We start from the raw sequence: 16,600 nt of genomic DNA, 5'->3' as shown, positions 1-16,600 counted from the left end.
CTGCCTTAACTTATTTGTGCAAGGAGTTCACTAGAGTTTCACAGGTTGCCGCTGGAATCTTCTTCCACTCTTCCATGGCGACATCACAGAGCTGGTGGATGTTAGAGACCTTGTGCTTCTCCACCTTCCGTTTGAGGATGACATACAGTTGCTCAATAGGGTTTAGGTCGGGAGACATGCCACCTTTACCTTTAGTTTCTTTAGCAAGGCAGTGGTCATCTTGAAGGTGTGTTTGGGGTCGTTATCATGTTGGAATAATGCCCTCCGGCAGGGCCGATCCTAGGGTCACAGGCGCCTGGGTGCAGAAATATTTCTGGCGCCCCCACATGGGCGTGGTTATCTTACTAACTCCTCCCCTTTACAATGTTTCTATGGCAACAACTTCAGCCCCACCCCCTTGCAGTCTAGGGGCGGAGCCAAACCCGGAAGCACAATTGAGGGGCAGGGCCAGCCACCAGTAAGATAGGAAGGCTTCAGCCAACACACAAGCTTTGCAACAATATAGGAAGCTACAGAAAAGTCTTATAATATCCTCAGTGGATCTCAACCTCCCAATCCTCCACACCCTGTACAGGTCAGTGCCCCCGAAATTGCACTCACAGTTCTCCAGCAACTCTGGCAAATACCACCTATTCCGTACAGGGTGGGTTTACATCTGCGTTATGCCATTCCGTTATAGGTTCCGTTTCAAACTGAATATAACGGAATGGCCAGATGGAATACAAAACGGAAACCTTTAAGGGTCCATTCACACGTCCGTTGTTTCTTTCCTGATCTGTTCCGTTTTTTGCGGAACAGATCTGGACCAGTTCTGTACCCATTCATTTTCAATGGGTCCTGAAAAAAAATCTGAAATTGAGCTGTCCGATTTTTTTCAGGACCCATTGAAAATGAATGGGTCCAGATCTGTTCCGCAAAAAACGTAACAGATCAGGAAAGAAACAACGGACGTGTGAATGGACCCTAAGAGGCATTCCGTTTTGCTCTGTCCTAATAGAAGTTTATGAGAAAGCATAACGGATCAGTCTGGGTCCCCTTATGCAAGACGGACTTTGTTTTCAGTCTTGCATAACAGGAACCAGATGGATCCGTTTTGATTCCCATAGACTTTTAAGAGGACGGAGAGCAAACGGAAAGCCTCTTGCAGAGTCCGCACTGTACGAGAGAGAGATAGCAGTGGCTGTGAAGGGAAAAGTACCAGAGCACAATGACAGCCCCAGAGCCTCTCTGCTGCCTGACCAACCGTATGCTGCCACAGCGCCAGCCCAGCCTGCAGGACATCAGAGAGGCCTGGGGTCCACATTATAGCACCACTACATTTACTTATTATCAAAAAGCATCATACATAACCAAGCAAAAGCCAGAATATAATAAAAGACAAAAACATTAAACTACATTTATAATAAAACAATTTACTTACAAAAGAAGCGATTCAGTCGTCTGCTGTACCGTCCTCTGCTTGCTTCCACTGATTATGTGCCCTCCTTTCTGTCTCTCCTCAGTGCGCAGGCGCACTGTTATGGGGGATCTGTGGATGACAGTATGACACACTGTTATGGGGGATCTGTGGATGACAGTATGACGCACTGTTATGGGGGATCTGTGGATGACGCACTGTTAGGGGGCATCTGTGGATGACGCACTGTTATGGGGGATCTGTGGATGACACACTGTTATGGGCATCAGTGGATTACACACGGTTATGGGGGCATCTGTGGATGACACTGTTATGGAACTTATGGGGACATCTGTGGGTGACACACTGTTATGGGGCATCTGTGGATGACACTGTTATAGGTGGCCGGGGGGATCTGTGGATGACACACATATATGGCAGGCAGCGCAAGCATCTTGTGCTATATAAATGTGTCATCATCCACATATCACTTCTCCTCCCCCCCCCCCCATAACAGTGTCCCACCCTATTGTAAGACGTCCGTTCCTTTATGTAAGTGAGCTATTGAGCTTGTAAATAAACTTGTGCAAAGTATATGAGTAGTTAGTAACTACTCATATAGTTTGCAGTTTGCACAAGTTTATTTACAAGCTCAATAGCTCACTTAGGGCTCTTTCACACCTGCGTTATAGTCTTCCGGCATAGAGTTCCGTCGTCGGGGCTCTATGCCGGAAGAATACTGATCAGGATTTTCCTAATGCATTCTGAATGGACAGTCCGTCCTTCAGGATGCATCAGGATGTCTTCCGTTCCGGAACGGAACGTTTTTTGGCCGCAGCAAATAGCGCAGCATGCTGCGCTTTTTGCTCCGGCCAAAAATCCGGAACACTTGCCGCAAAGCCGGATCCGGAATGAATGCCTATTGAAAGGCATTGATCCGGATCCGGCCTTAAGCTAAACGTCGTTTCGGCGCATTGCCGGATGCGACGTTTAGCTTTTTCTCAATGGTTACCATGGCTGCCGGGACGCTAAAGTCCTGGCAGCCATGGTAAAGTGTAGTGGGGAGCGGGGAGCAGCATACTTACCGTCCGTGCGGCTCCCGGGGCGCTCCAGAGTGACGTCAGGGCGCCCCAAGCGCATGGATCACGTGATCGCATGTACACGTCATCCGTGCGCCTGGGGCGCTCTGACGTCATTCTGGAGCGCCCCGGGAGCCGCACGGATGGTAAGTATGCCGCTCCCCCGCTCCCCACTACTACTATGGCAACCAGGACTTTAATAGCGTCCTGGGTGCCATAGTAACACTGAAAGCATTTTGAAGACGGATCCGTCTTCAAATGCTTTCAGTACACTTGCGTTTTTCCGGATCCGGCGTGTAATTCCGGCAAGTGGAGTACACGCCGGATCCGGACAACGCAAGTGTGAAAGAGGCCTTACATAAGTTACTATCTTATCTAATATAATCTATCACTAATCATCACTATTCAGTATTCACTAACTTACTGCCTGGGACAGTCAGGAGTCAGGACTCAGTCAGGAGGACTCCAAATGTATTCTCATCACAACTTAGTACAAGCCAGTTGGCACTACTAGGGCGCAGGGGCGGGCACTGGCAGGCAGAAGCTGGTGGCGTTACTGGCGTGGCACTGGCAGCAGTGCTCCAGTCCGCTCTTCAATATTCAAAATTGGCGGCCGGCGGCAGCGTAACTGTAACGTGACGTGACGTCACTCACTACGTTACGTCGCAGTGAGCGACGTTACGCTGCCGGCCGCCGGAAGATGGGAGGCAGTCAGGCAGAGCACGGAGGCGGAGCACAGGAGGCGGAGCACGGAGGCGGAGCACAGGAGGCAGAGCACAGGAGGCAGAGCACAGGAGGCAGAGCACAGGAGGCGGACTACAGGAGGCGGTCTCAGTCTCACACGTGAGTCACGTCAGTATATGTGTCGTGTGTCTGTGTCTGTTCTTTGTGTCACAGTGGGCTGGCAGGAGGCGGAGCGGAGCAGTCACAGACAGTGACAGGGGTGTGATGTGAATTGATTAGGCCATACCCGGCCGGCCGGCGGCACACCCCCGGCCCCACTCGAACCCTGAGGCTGAGGCGGCCCGGCCCACCGGGCGGTCCGGAGGTGGTTAAAAAAAAAAAAAAAGTCAAAAAAAAAAAAAGTCCCGGCGGCTTTCTTTTGACAGCGCTGGGGTGCGGGGCACCCACTGCACCCTGTGTAGGATCGGCCCTGCCCTCCGGCCCAGTTTCCAAAGGGAGGGGCTCATACTCTGCTTCAGTTTATTTACCATGCTTGACTTTATGCAAGACACACTTGTCTTTGTACTCCTCACTTGGTTGTTGTGAATGAATGTTAGAGACCTTGCGCTCCTCCACCTTCTGTTTGAAGATGACCCACAGATGCTAAATAGGGTTTAGGTATGGAGACATGCTTGGCCAGTCCAGCACCTTTACCCTCAGTTTCTTTAGCAAGGCAGTGGTCATCTTGGAGGTGTGTTTGGGTTCGTTAGCGTGTTGGAATACTGCCCTGTGGCCCATGTTTCTGATTAGAGTGGATCTTGCTCTGCTTCAGTAGATGTTGGCATTCATGGTTCCCTCAATGAACTGTGGCTTGCCCTAGCCGACAGAACTCACACAGCCCCAAACCATGACACTCTCACCACCATGCTTGACTGTAGAGAAGACACACTTGTCTTTGTACTCCTCACCTTGTTTGCCACCACACATGCTTGACAACATCTGAACCAAAAAAGTTTATCTTGGTCTCATCAGACCACAGGACATGGTTCCAGTAATCCATGTCCTTTCAGACTTGCAGCACAGTGATCCGGCAAGCAGTTCCTCACTGGGAAGACTCTCACCCCTCCGACGCTGCACGTCCTCCAGGGCCTGGTGCCATACGCCTTTCCGCTAGGCATCCCTGTAATCCGGGTGATCTTCCTCATTCAATGCTGTGCAGGAACCAACGGCATCCATATTGCTGTAGCCAGGGGTGCTGTACGGATACTAGCGTTGCCCTCAATATACTCCACGAACGGTGTCTCCGAGCTGCTTCTCCTCACACTAGGACGCCATCCCACTGCTTGCCACCAATGTAACTGATCTCCTGGCACCCCGACCGGGTATCTCCGTCGATAGATTCACTTGAATAGGTTCAGGGGTTTAAAAGTTAGTAAAAGTATCTTAAAGGGCCGTAATCCTGAGTCACGAGGCTGGTAAACAGGCCTCTCCAAAACCCAGTGGCGAGGTTGGTTTCGCCACAATTCCTATGGAAAAAGTGTTTAGTTTTATTGGCCGGAGATATAACCGTAGCATGCTGTGGTTTTATCTTTGTCCTAATCAGTCAGAAAGACTGAACTGAAGACATCCTGATGCATCCTGAACAGATTCCTCTCCATTCAGAATGCATGGGGATAAACTGATCAGTTATTTTCCGGTATAGAGCCCCTAGGACGGAACTCTATGCCGGAAAAGAAAAACGCTAGTGTGAAAGTACCCTTAGGCTACTTTCACACTAGCGGCATGAACCTCCGGCTGAACAGCCTGTCAATGGGGACGAAGCGGCAGTCTGGGGGCACACGTTCACTAGCGGCAGGACGGATCCGACAGGCTGTTCACTCGACGGAACAGCGCGCCGGAGGTCCGTGCCGCTAGTGTGAAAGTAGCCTTAGTCTGTTTGTCTTCAGCAAACTGCAGGCTTTCTTGTGCATCATCTTTAGAAGAGGCTTCCTTCTGGGATGACAGCCATGCAGACCAATTTGATGCAGTGTGCGGCTTATGGTCCAAGCACTGATAGGCTGACCCCCAACCCTTTAACCTCTGCAGCAATGCTGGCAGCACTCATATGTCTATTTTGAAAAGACAACCTCTAGATATGACACTGAGCATGTGCACCAACTTCTTTAGTCGACCATGGCGAGGCCTGTTCAGAGTGGAATCTGTCTTGTTAAACTAATGTATGGTCTTGGTTAGGGATTGACCGATTATCGGAAGTACCAATATTATCGGCCGATATTCAGGATTTTGTACATTATCGGCATCTAACATTGCCGATATACCGATAATGCATATAAAGTGAATACTAGTGAGCACTTCCATTTATGGAAACGCGCACTAGTATGCATCGGGTGCCGGGAACGGGGAAGAAGCGCAGCAAGCACTTCCGATACTCACCCTCCCTGGTCTTCTTTGATGGAGCCCGCGCTGCACCGTCCTGACCCTGTACAGCGTCAGGATGTAGTGTGCGCATTATGACCTGACGCTGCACGCTGGCCGGAGAACACAGGGTTGCGAGATGCCGGACCCAGAGATGAAGAGGAGCCGCAGCGCAGGAGAGATGAGGAGTTTTTTATTTTATTCATCTGAGGTCTGATAGGGGTTAATAAAGGTCTGATCTAAGGTCTGATAGGGGTTAATTAAGGGCTGATCTGAGGTCTGATAGGGGTTAAAAAAGTCAGTGAGGAGAGGGGGATGGTGTGAAAATTGGCATTTGGCACTAGTATATTATAAATGTAAATTATAAATTGACTACCAACTAAGGGCTTTATGAATTTATAATTTACATTTATAATATACTAGTGCCAAATGCAAATTTCCACCACCTCAGTGACTACCAACTAATATAATATTATAACATCATTGTCTGTTGGCTGTTGTGGCAGTTAGCCTGGATATTCATCAGGTTGCATATAGCAACCAATCACAGCTCAGCTTCTATTTTGCTACATGCCATTAATAAGAGCTCTGATTGGTTGATATAGGCAATGAAGGACATTCTTAGTATAAGACAGTTTATGTGTGAGTTAATATGATTTCGATTGCGACGCTTAGCCAAGCGTGTTGTAGAGGCTGATGTAACTCACATAACCTTAAGTGTATACTATATCTGTGGGGTTTTATATACTGTCAATTGAAGACAATAATACCCGTAAGAAAAGGAATTGGATTGGACGATTGTCGTCAGATACTAAGAGAAAAGCTGTATAAGGGGGCTTTATTATGGAAATCACTGTTAACGAGACGGAGTAATGTGGAGGTTACAAATAAAGAGCCGGTCGCTGTGGATGTCACTGTTAAAGGGGCGGGGGACTGAGGAGGTCACTATTAAAGGGGCAGCTGCTGTGGAGGTCACTGTTAAGGGGGCGAGTTATTGTGGAAATTACTGTTAAGGAGACGGGTACTGTGAAGGTCAATAATAAAGGGGCACCCGCTGTGGAGGTCACTTTTAAAGTGTTCGCTTTGGATGTTACTGTTAAAGGGTTTCTGTCACCTGATTTAACCCTATTAAGCTAGTTGACATTAGCGATGTGCTAATGTCAGCTAAACCTAACTAGCCTATTCCTACTTTTATCTATGCCCCCGTTACGCTAGAAATCTAACTTTTATAATATGCTAATTAGCCTCTAGGAGCAGGGGGTGTTATTCCTGCTCCTAGAGGTTCCGTTCTCCCACCTTTGTGCCTCCCTCCAAGTCCTGATTGACAGGGCCAGGCAGCGCTCGCATCCGTCTGCCAGCCCTGTGCTCTGGTGAAATCTCCCAAGCGCACATGCAAGAGGTAGCCAGTTTCATACGTACAAATCTGCTGACAGATGCCCTTTAAGGGTTTTCTATCTTTTTTTTTCTATTGGGCCCCCTTGCCCGTGGTATCTGTGGAAAGTCCCTGCCAGTAAACCAGGCATCCTCAAACTGCGGCCCTCCAGCTGTTGCAAAACTACAACTCCCAGCATGCCCGAACAGCCTACAGGTATCAGCCTACAGCAGGGCATTGTGGGAGTTGTAGTTTTACAACAGCTGGAGGGCCGCAGTTTGAGGATGCCTGCTGTAAACAGATGGACAGGATGACCTGTTCCTCTGCAAGAAATGTCTGGACTCGCCAGTGATGGGTCCCCAAGTGGCACATGATTTGGCAGTAATGTGATGCTAAGGAACCCATCATCACTGAGGCTAGTCATTGTCTGCAGCAGCGAACATGACTCCCGTCCATTCGGAAGTATACAGACAGGGACTGAAAGAACAGTGAAGAGTGCCAGGTATCCAGAATGGAGTGGTTGGGAGTATGAACTTTTCCATAGTTAATGCTGAATCGGGTAAAAAATAAAAAAAATATGCTGGAAATCCATTTTAAGTACCAAACAAGGCTGCATCACTTAAGGGGTTAAACCACCCATTAGAGCCAATTGATATGGTGTGTGGAATTGCTGGTAAGTTATTTCGATGATCCTTTCATAAGTGTATTATCTATTCAGTTATGTGTTTTCTATTATAAATGTGATAGTGATTGTGTCGTATATATGGATCTTACAGTTGAACCTCCAGCCTTTAAGGCTTCATCCATCCTATTACATTAACATTTAGTGCTGCTCTTCAGTGACTTGCATATGAAGTGCAAACCCAGAACGGAAAATGATAAATGTCTTTATGTATATACAAGACTTCACTCATTTTATAGCGGCTAGAGCTGTAGAAAAAAAATAATTGTGTCATCTTAATAAATGCTTCAGGGTAGATCTTCCATTCCTCTGAAATGATTAAGTAGAGAGCAAGATGCTCAGACCGTGCACACTTCTACATTGTAAGATGTATTTTTTATAATCCTCAGCATACATTTCATGCTAACTCTATGCTTCTTATACTTTAAAGGGGTTTTCATGAATTATGATGCTTTTTAACAGACATGCTAATGTAGTTCTCCATCCTTTTTTTTTTCAATTTGGACTCTCCTGACCCCTTTTTACCATGTAAATGTTGAAGCTGGTTTGTTCCCATCCAGTGTGTAGCACTCCCTGTTGCTGTGTCCAACCAAAGCCATGATGCACTTCTCCTTTGTCAGCTCCAGCACCGCCCCTAACAACACCCAGCTAGTTTATAGCTACTTACATAGACACTCCCATGGACATAACATCACAGGAAATAAGAAAGAGCTGCATGGACATGGTCATGTGACCACAGCCCAGAACGGGAGATAGGAGCAATAAAGGTAAAAAAAATACATTACAAAATTATAGCTATGTACCGTCATAAGAGATCATTTTAAAGAATATTGATGCCAATCGGAAAACCTCTTTAAGGGTCCATTCACACTTGCGTAGAACTGCCTATTCTTGTCCCCAATTGTAGACAAGAATAGGATACGTTCTATTTTTTTCCGGAGCCGCAAACCGGAAGTTCGGGGCCGCGCTCCGTAAATGCGGATGCGGACATTACACTGTGTGCTGTCCGCATTCATTCCTGCCCCATAGAGAATGAATGGGTCCACACCTGTTCCAGATAATTGCGGAACGGGTGCGGACACATTCTACAGACGTGTGAATGGACCCTAAGCTGCACATGTACAGTGTGCAACCAGCAGTAGGGATGGTCATCATACACAATTGCGCAGTTGCACTAAAAGATTTGGTTTTATTATGCGCTGCATAATTATCTAACATCCAATGCTTTCCACAACATGCACAGTGATTTTGGCTTTCATATATTTTGCAGCACAAGGATTGTGATCTTTTATAGAAGTGTTGGAATAGGCTTGTGGATAAGTTTGCTGGAATTTGAATTTGTACATTTATTATTTTCATAGATTCTGTTTTTAGGAAGATGAGGTAGTTATGATACATAAAAAAAAAATCATTTAGCATAATACAAGAGAAAGGCATGACAGACATCATCAAGTCTCTAGAGGATAACTGGAGATGGTAAAATGAGAAGAAAACTACATGACATGCTTACAGATACCATACAAGACAACACAGAAAAAACAGACTTAAAGGGGTTGTCCGGGTTCAGAGCTGAACCCGGACATACCTCCATTTTCAGTTCATGCTCCGACGCTCTAAATCGCGCAGGGAAAAGGCATTTTTTGGAGATCCGGTGACGTACCGGGCTCTCCATGGGGCTGCCAGGAAGCCTGGTGATGTCACCGGCACTGGTGGGCGGGCTTTAGCACTGCCCTAGCCAGTAAAACTGCTAGGGCAGCATTAAAGTCCGCCCATCAGAGCCGGTGACGTCACCGAACACACTGCCAGGCGGAAGCTTCTGCCCGGCAGTGTGTTATGATAAATAAAAGAGCCAGTGCCCTGCGCGATTTAGCGCAGGGCAAGGGAGCGCATCGGAGCATGAGATGCCCCGATGCTAGCCTCAGGGGGGCTGCCTGGGTGAAAATAAGGGTATGTCCGGGTTCAGAGCTGAACCCGGACAACCCCTTTAACATACAGTGTTTATTTAGAATTATTGTAAAACCTTATAACTAAAAAGATATGTGACCATAAAAGGGAAAATAAGAAAACGGGAGTACCGAATGGTGCAATATCACAGCAAAGGGGATTGTAATGGGGTGATCACTAGCTGAACGGTGGGGGTCCTGCACCCCACACCCCTGCCAATCAGTTTTTCTGTGTAGCTGGTAGTCACCGCCAGAGGTCTGTCAACATTGTAGCGGACACTGCTTGTCCCTTGATTGCTGCTCCTATTGATGCTGCAGTGACAAGCGCAGTCCACTACAATAATGACAGTGCAGTGTAGTTCTGGTACTGACTTCTGTAGATGGAGCTACAGCTGACCAGTAAGGGTACAGGGCGCCAGAACTCTGCCGATCAGGTAGTGATAATCTATCCTGAGGTTAGGCCTTCATTTAGCAAAGGCTGGACAACCCCATTCACACAATTTTATGGGAAAATAAAGTTTTCCTCAGGTTCTGGATGATCCCAGTTATAATATGTGGGAGGAATCAGTGACACGGAGTAAATTTCTATAAAACAGAATATTCAATACTCAGTTTCCTTAAAGTGAATTTTCCATTTTCTCCAGAGTAAAACACGTCATACATTTTAGATAGCTGTTGGCCAAACGAGCGTTTCCTAAAAATATAGGAATTTATATTGTATAAGTTCCAATATCTTTTATTTATTTCAGCACCATGGACAGCACAGTGATTTATAGCTGGGTGCTGGAAAAATGCATGACTTAAATGGATTTACCATATTTTAGATAATGATGGCCTGTCCTCTGAATAGGTCATCAATATCAAATTGGTATTGGTCCAACACCTATTGATCAGCCATCAGTGCTGGAAACATAACGATGGACGGGACCAGAAACAGAAGGATCTGTCCAGTGCCGGCGTATTGCAGCTCTGCTCCCATTCTTCTCACATCCGGTGACTGACCCTAACAGCTCAAGTCAGTAGGGGAGCCGGTTGTTGGAACCCCACCAATCTGATATTGATGGCCTATTTGGAAGATAGTTCCTCAGGATCTAAAAGGGGAAAAACCATTTAAAATATCATAATTCCCTACCTGCTCTTTAACTAGGCTGGGGAGTGACTGGCATTGCTGTAGCAATAACGTAATATTAATATTTGAATAGACCAAACCTCACACAATGGTGTTACTCAGTATCGATCTTCTGTCTAGTACTAGCATGACCAAAAAGGGTTGTTTCATCAGGACGATTGAAGTTGGCCTTGTGATCAGGTTGAATGTGCCAGAGGAAGCTGCAGGTGGCCTTTTTTTACCGAGCAGTGGCGAATTGCAGCGTTACAAGATCCGTTATTTGTTAGCTCCCTTTATGACAGCCATGTACTCCGACAGGGCATATGGAGAGGGCTTGTCTTATTGAGACAACTTTATAGCACGCTCTTCATAAATACAGTGAACTGGTCCATCTACTGTGTTACTATTAGTATACAGTCCAGGGGGTTTGTAGTTTTATGGAAATTAAACATAATCACTGTATACATATGTATACAAATGCACTGTATGTTTCAAGATATTTTCCTGCTGTTGAACACTGTTGTTGGACAGAGCTAGTCCATCCCTAACTTGAGAAATGGGTACAGTTGTATGATCTGTGAGCTGTATACATCAGCAGAAATCTCATGGATCATGTGCCACAATGTTTCAGGCTGGAGTCCGTGCTGTTTTGGCCTGTTTCACATTGGTGTTAATTGTTCCGGCAGCGGTATTTGTCCAGCTGCCTCTTGGCATATTTGCTGTGCTGTGGCTGGGTCTCCGCTGTTCCCCATTATAGTGCCGGAACCGTTAACGCCAGTGTGAAACAGGCCTTAGCTGTCAGGTACAATTGTATCTACTTCTCAGCTAAAGGGCCCTTTACATGGGCCGAGAATCCTGTAGTTAATCGCTAACGAACGCTCATAAAAACGCTCATTAGTGATTATCTGGCGGTGTAAATGTGCCAACGATTACCCAATTAGTTAGTGAACCGCTCGTTCATATTGTAAGAGATCATTTGTGCAGTCACAAATTATCATTTGTCCGCATTAAATCGTGCTGTGTAAGCAGCATCTGCTGCCGGCAAACAACTAGTCAGTATGAGGACGAGCAATTACATCACTGATCGCTCCTCCCCATACTGTGGAGGGGATCACTGCATGTAAATATAGCTGTCTCTTGTGATTGACTGGAAGGAGTGCTTCCTTCTGACAATTTGCTACTGTATCGTTCCGTGTAAAGCGACCGTTAGAGAAGGACTAGATATGTCCAGGTTTGCAAACAAAAGTGTTTTCATTCACTTACAACAAATATTTTGAAAAGAGTCTATTCACACATCCGTATGTGTTTTGCGGATCCGCAAAACACGGACACCGGCAATGTGCGTTCCGCATTTTGCGGACTGCACATCGCCAGCACTATAATAGAATATGCCTAATCTTGTCCGCAATTGCGGACAAGAATAGGACATGTTTTATTTTTTTCGGGAACGAAAATGCGGACCCGGAAGTGCGGATCCACATTTCCGGATCTGGGCTACACATCGTGTGGCCCCATAGAAATGCGGAACAGAATTGCGGACGTGTGAATGGAACCAATTGGTGAGGTTTTTAAATCGTCAAAATTCTTGCTCAGTTAGTGCCAAAAACTGGTGTTTATGCCTTAAACCAAATTATTATGTGTTTTAGACACTTTTTGCACCTCATGAGACATTGAGGAATGGCTTTGAGGAAATGAACTGGGGCAAAGAATGCCGACCTACAGGTGGTGTGAAGTTAATCAAATGTAGAAAATGCACTCATTTTATCATATGTAACCACAGTGATGAATTTGGTGCATAGTTAGGTTGCCTGGTCTAAATATTAGATAGAATTAGTAAACATGCTCCAATGTATGTAGAAACTAATATAACATTTATATATTTATATACTGATCAAACATTAAAGGGAGTCTGTCACCACAATATGACCATATACAGCACTTACATTGTCCTATAGCACACCTATGACACTGTGAAAAGATCGGTGTTTCTTTTGTACTTTTACACCCTATAAATTTCATCCAACTCTTTTAAAAGGGTTTTCTGGCTCGATGTAATTAAAGGGAGTCTGTCACCACAATATGAACATATACAGCACTTACATTGTCCTATAGCACACCTCTACATGAATGTAATGGTACATTTGTTATTTTCTTTACACTTGCAGAAGCGGGAAAAACAACGTTTAATTAATATGCAAATTAGCACTCGCAACGTCCCAGGGGCGGAGTTCACTATGTAGGAGCCCAGGCTGCTCTGCCTTCTTTCATGGTTACTCCTCCCCAGCCTCTGCCTTTGCCCGCCCTCCTATTGGCTTGCATCATCCCTAGGTCGGGGCGAGATCCCCCGCCTGCGCACTGCCTCGCCGGGCACGGCATTGCTTCAACTAGTGCCCATGCGCCAGCGAACGGACCTCATTTGGGAACGGACCAAGGGATGACGCATAGGTCATACATGATTCTACCTGTCAACATTTCTTAGAGGGGCATAGCAATCAGCTGTTTTGAGGTTTAGTACATTCCTTCCTCCCAAACACATATACAGTAAATGTGTAAAGAATTTAAAATACTGAAGTTATACAGAAAAATAACCAAGGTGCCTTAGGGAGTAGATACACGGTATGTATTTTAAGAATTCCTCTTGTGATGACATTGTGCCACTCACCCTTGTGGTTCTGCTGATACTTCCAGAAACTAAATTTGTGTTGTTTACATGCCAGGGTTTTACAGATGACTACTGAAAGAATAATAACCATCATGCTGCCAGTGAACGCTACAGCTGGCATCCAGAACGCTACAGAAGATGAAGTGTGTGAAAACTGGAGAGAAATTCACCACTTGGTTTTTCATTTGGCAAACGCATGTTTTGCCTTAGGACTGGTTATTCCTACGATGCTGAGCCTTCATATGATTTTTCTTCGTGCTTTACTATGTCTAGGTAAGTTGTGGGATCTCAAGGCTTTGATTTTTTTACAGTTTGCTGGATTTGATAATAAATGAACACTATATGAACACTAAGATGTTCCTATGCTTAGGCTTTGTATGCACTGTCTTTGAAATTTGGAATCCATGTCACAAAAAAGTGGTACTCATTGATTTACGGTGGAGGTATTCTTCACTGATAGTGCCTAGTGCCTCTTCTAGCGTAGAGTATGGGGCCTCACTCTGTATAAGACCATCGATGCACACAGTGTCCATGAGAGTTTAAACAATGAGACGTTAAAACGAAAGCAGCACCTTGAAGTAACACTAATTGTACTACCTGCAAATGTAAAGTCTAGAATTATTTTATTTTTCATTTCTTTTACAGTTTAGAAAAGGAAAACCTGTTGCAACATATCTTACTATGTCTTCTGTTTCATTCCTATTGGAAATATCCACTAAGAATGACTCATTAACAAATGGTCTGATTAATAGATGAATTTTTGAAGGCAGTAGAGATGCTGTTAATGAGTCAAAGGAGTTGTCCCATCTAGGTCATTTATGGAATATGCACAGGATATGCTATAAATGTCCAATAGTGCCTTCTACCTATGGAACCTGCCCCTGTGTTCAGAACGGGGCTTTCACGGCTTATGGTGTACGCTGTGACACTGTTGCCACACTTGCGCTTGCCCGCGGCAACGTGTTGCTGTGAGAGCATGCGGTGGCAGTGTCTCGGCCTTCTGGGTGATTGCCGTGACATGGTTGCCACACATGCTGTTGCCGGTGGTAACGTGTCGTTTGGCATGCTTGTTTGTGCACTTCCCCTTTAAGTGGCTTCCTTCCTCTGTCTGGTGTTGGAAGGGTTAACTCCCTTCCTAGTGTTTTGTGAACACTGGGTTTGTGTGTGTGTGTGTGTGGCTGCTTGGGCTATTTAGCCTCTGCTGGATGCCTGAAGCTGAGGGTTCCTCCAGCTTTGGTGTATGCTGGTGGTTCTCTGTTCCTGGCTTTTACCATCTGCCCAATGAGGGCCACCCTTGTGGTCACCAATGTCATTCCGGTGTCTCCTTCCCTTCCTGTTCCTATTTGTATGGAGTGGGTTATGTTCAGGGTGTTTGTATGTCTAGTTTGGTGTTACATGTCTGGTGGTGTTTAGTGTCATGTTTACTAGACATTCCCCTGTCTCATGTTGTTGCAGCTATGGTGTCCTGGGTTCCTGTGTGGTTTGTTGTGTGTGCTGTGTCCTTTTATGTTGGTGTGGACACCAGCACTTGTGCATGGGTTCCAGTCAGTGTGTCTGTGGCAGGTAAGTGTGTTATGGGTGTCGCTTACCTGCCATCTCCATATTGTGTATGTGTTCCCCTCTCCCTGCAGCCTGGCCTCAGATAGAGACTCCTGTTCCTCCATGACTGGGATGAACAGGTCGTCTCTTCCCTGCTCCTTGGTGAGGGATTACCAGGGCGACTTAGGGTCTCTAGGAATCCTGTGTATGAGTCGTCCTACCATCTGGGTCCGCTCATACAGTGAGGAGTCAGGGAGAGGATTAGGGACGCGGTAGGAGGTGACCTGCTCCCTTATTGCTCCTTTTGAGCAGGCTGATCCCCTTTTACCCTTTTACACCGCACAGTGGGGGGGTTTCCCCCACTCCCCGCCGTGACAGTATGAATGACATTGGTGACCACAAGGGTGGCCCTCATTGGACAGATGGTAAAAGCCAGGAACAGAGAACCACCAGCATACACCAAGGCTGGAGGAACCCTCAGCTTCAGGCATCCAGCAGAGGCTAAATAGCCCAAGCAGCCACACCCACACACACACAAACCCAGTGTTCACAAAACACTAGGAAGGGAGTTAACCCTTCCAACACTAGACAGAGGAAGGAAGCCACTTAAAGGGGAAGTGCACAAACAAGCATGCCAAAAGACAAGTTACCACCGGCAACAGCATGCGTGGCAACCATGTCACGGCAATCACCCAGAAGGCCAAGACACTGCCACCGCATGCTCTCACAGCAACACGTTGCCGCAGGCAACCTCAAGTGTGGCAACAGTGTCACAGCGTACACCATAGGCCGTGACAGGGGCCCCATCACACCCATTGAGGAATTGAGAGGTGAGTGTGCATGTGCAGCATTATCAATTTTCCTTGATAACACTTCCAAAAATATGTCAACCCGCTGACTTCCAGAAGGGCAATTCAAGTGAGCGATAGAACCGTGCATGCATAGCTACCTCACTGTTCCGGGCACCATTCCTGAGTAGGATCAGGTCCCAGAAGGGGGACTTGCACCTATTGGATATGCCATAAATGTCCCAGATGAAAATACCCCCTTAACTAGTCAGTTCACAGCAGGACCTTTCGCAGGAGGTCACTATGATGTCCTAGCGGCCTCTTGCACTGTTCTACTGCCTCATAGGCTTTGGGCCTACTGGTCTGCAGCCTATGTGGCTGAACAGCGGGAATGGGAGCCATAGCCTCCAGTGCTCCTGCACAAACTGTTGTTCCCATAGAGGTAGGTCGGCCACTTCCTGAGGCGATATGCTCATCTCGCCTCATGGCAGATGCGGTCAAGTACTTGTTGCTGTTTCAGGATGACGTGTGATAAGGCTGTTTATTATTCACCTAACAAATACATTCTCATTAAAAGTTCCTAAAGTATGTGGAGTGAAAACCATATTGTCCTCCCTCCAGCAGTGACCTTATGCATTCTCTATTAAATACAGATTATTTTGTGCTTTTAATTAAATGTCATTCAAGTTTAGAGACTTTGCATTCCAAACTTTCAGATTGCGGTAAGGAAATATAAATAGGTCAAGGAGCTATATTTGCTGGATTAAATGCCGGGGTTTGACACTAGATTTGTGCCATGGTAGAAATCCTGAAAATTATAAGCCATAGATCAGAGACCCCTTCAGAAGTGACATATTTCTTTGTTGATATTTAGGAAATGTGACAGCTCTGAGTGATTGGTAATGCTTCTTATTTAAATTAAAGCAATTCAGTGTTTTTTTCTCCTGTCTACA

At 46.1% G+C, this 16,600-nt stretch overlaps 1 protein-coding gene across 3 annotated transcripts in view; it reads left to right on the top strand.

Moving 5' to 3' along the window:
* BVES (blood vessel epicardial substance) overlaps positions 1 to 16,600 on the top strand; it is a 121,875-nt gene that overhangs the window by 34,139 nt on the left and 71,136 nt on the right. For all 3 annotated transcript variants that reach the window (XM_044291611.1, XM_044291612.1, XM_044291613.1), the window contains exon 2: positions 13,376 to 13,593. In XM_044291611.1, coding sequence (XP_044147546.1) covers positions 13,386 to 13,593 — 208 coding nt within the window. In that variant the 5' untranslated portion in view covers positions 13,376 to 13,385. The remainder of the gene's footprint in view (positions 1 to 13,375; positions 13,594 to 16,600) is intronic.

The sequence above is a fragment of the Bufo gargarizans genome, chromosome 4, assembly GCF_014858855.1.
Source record: "Bufo gargarizans isolate SCDJY-AF-19 chromosome 4, ASM1485885v1, whole genome shotgun sequence".
In the NCBI taxonomy this organism is placed as follows: domain Eukaryota; kingdom Metazoa; phylum Chordata; class Amphibia; order Anura; family Bufonidae; genus Bufo; species Bufo gargarizans.
Note: the sequence above shows the minus strand (reverse complement) of the source record. Positions and strands in the feature narration are given on the sequence as shown.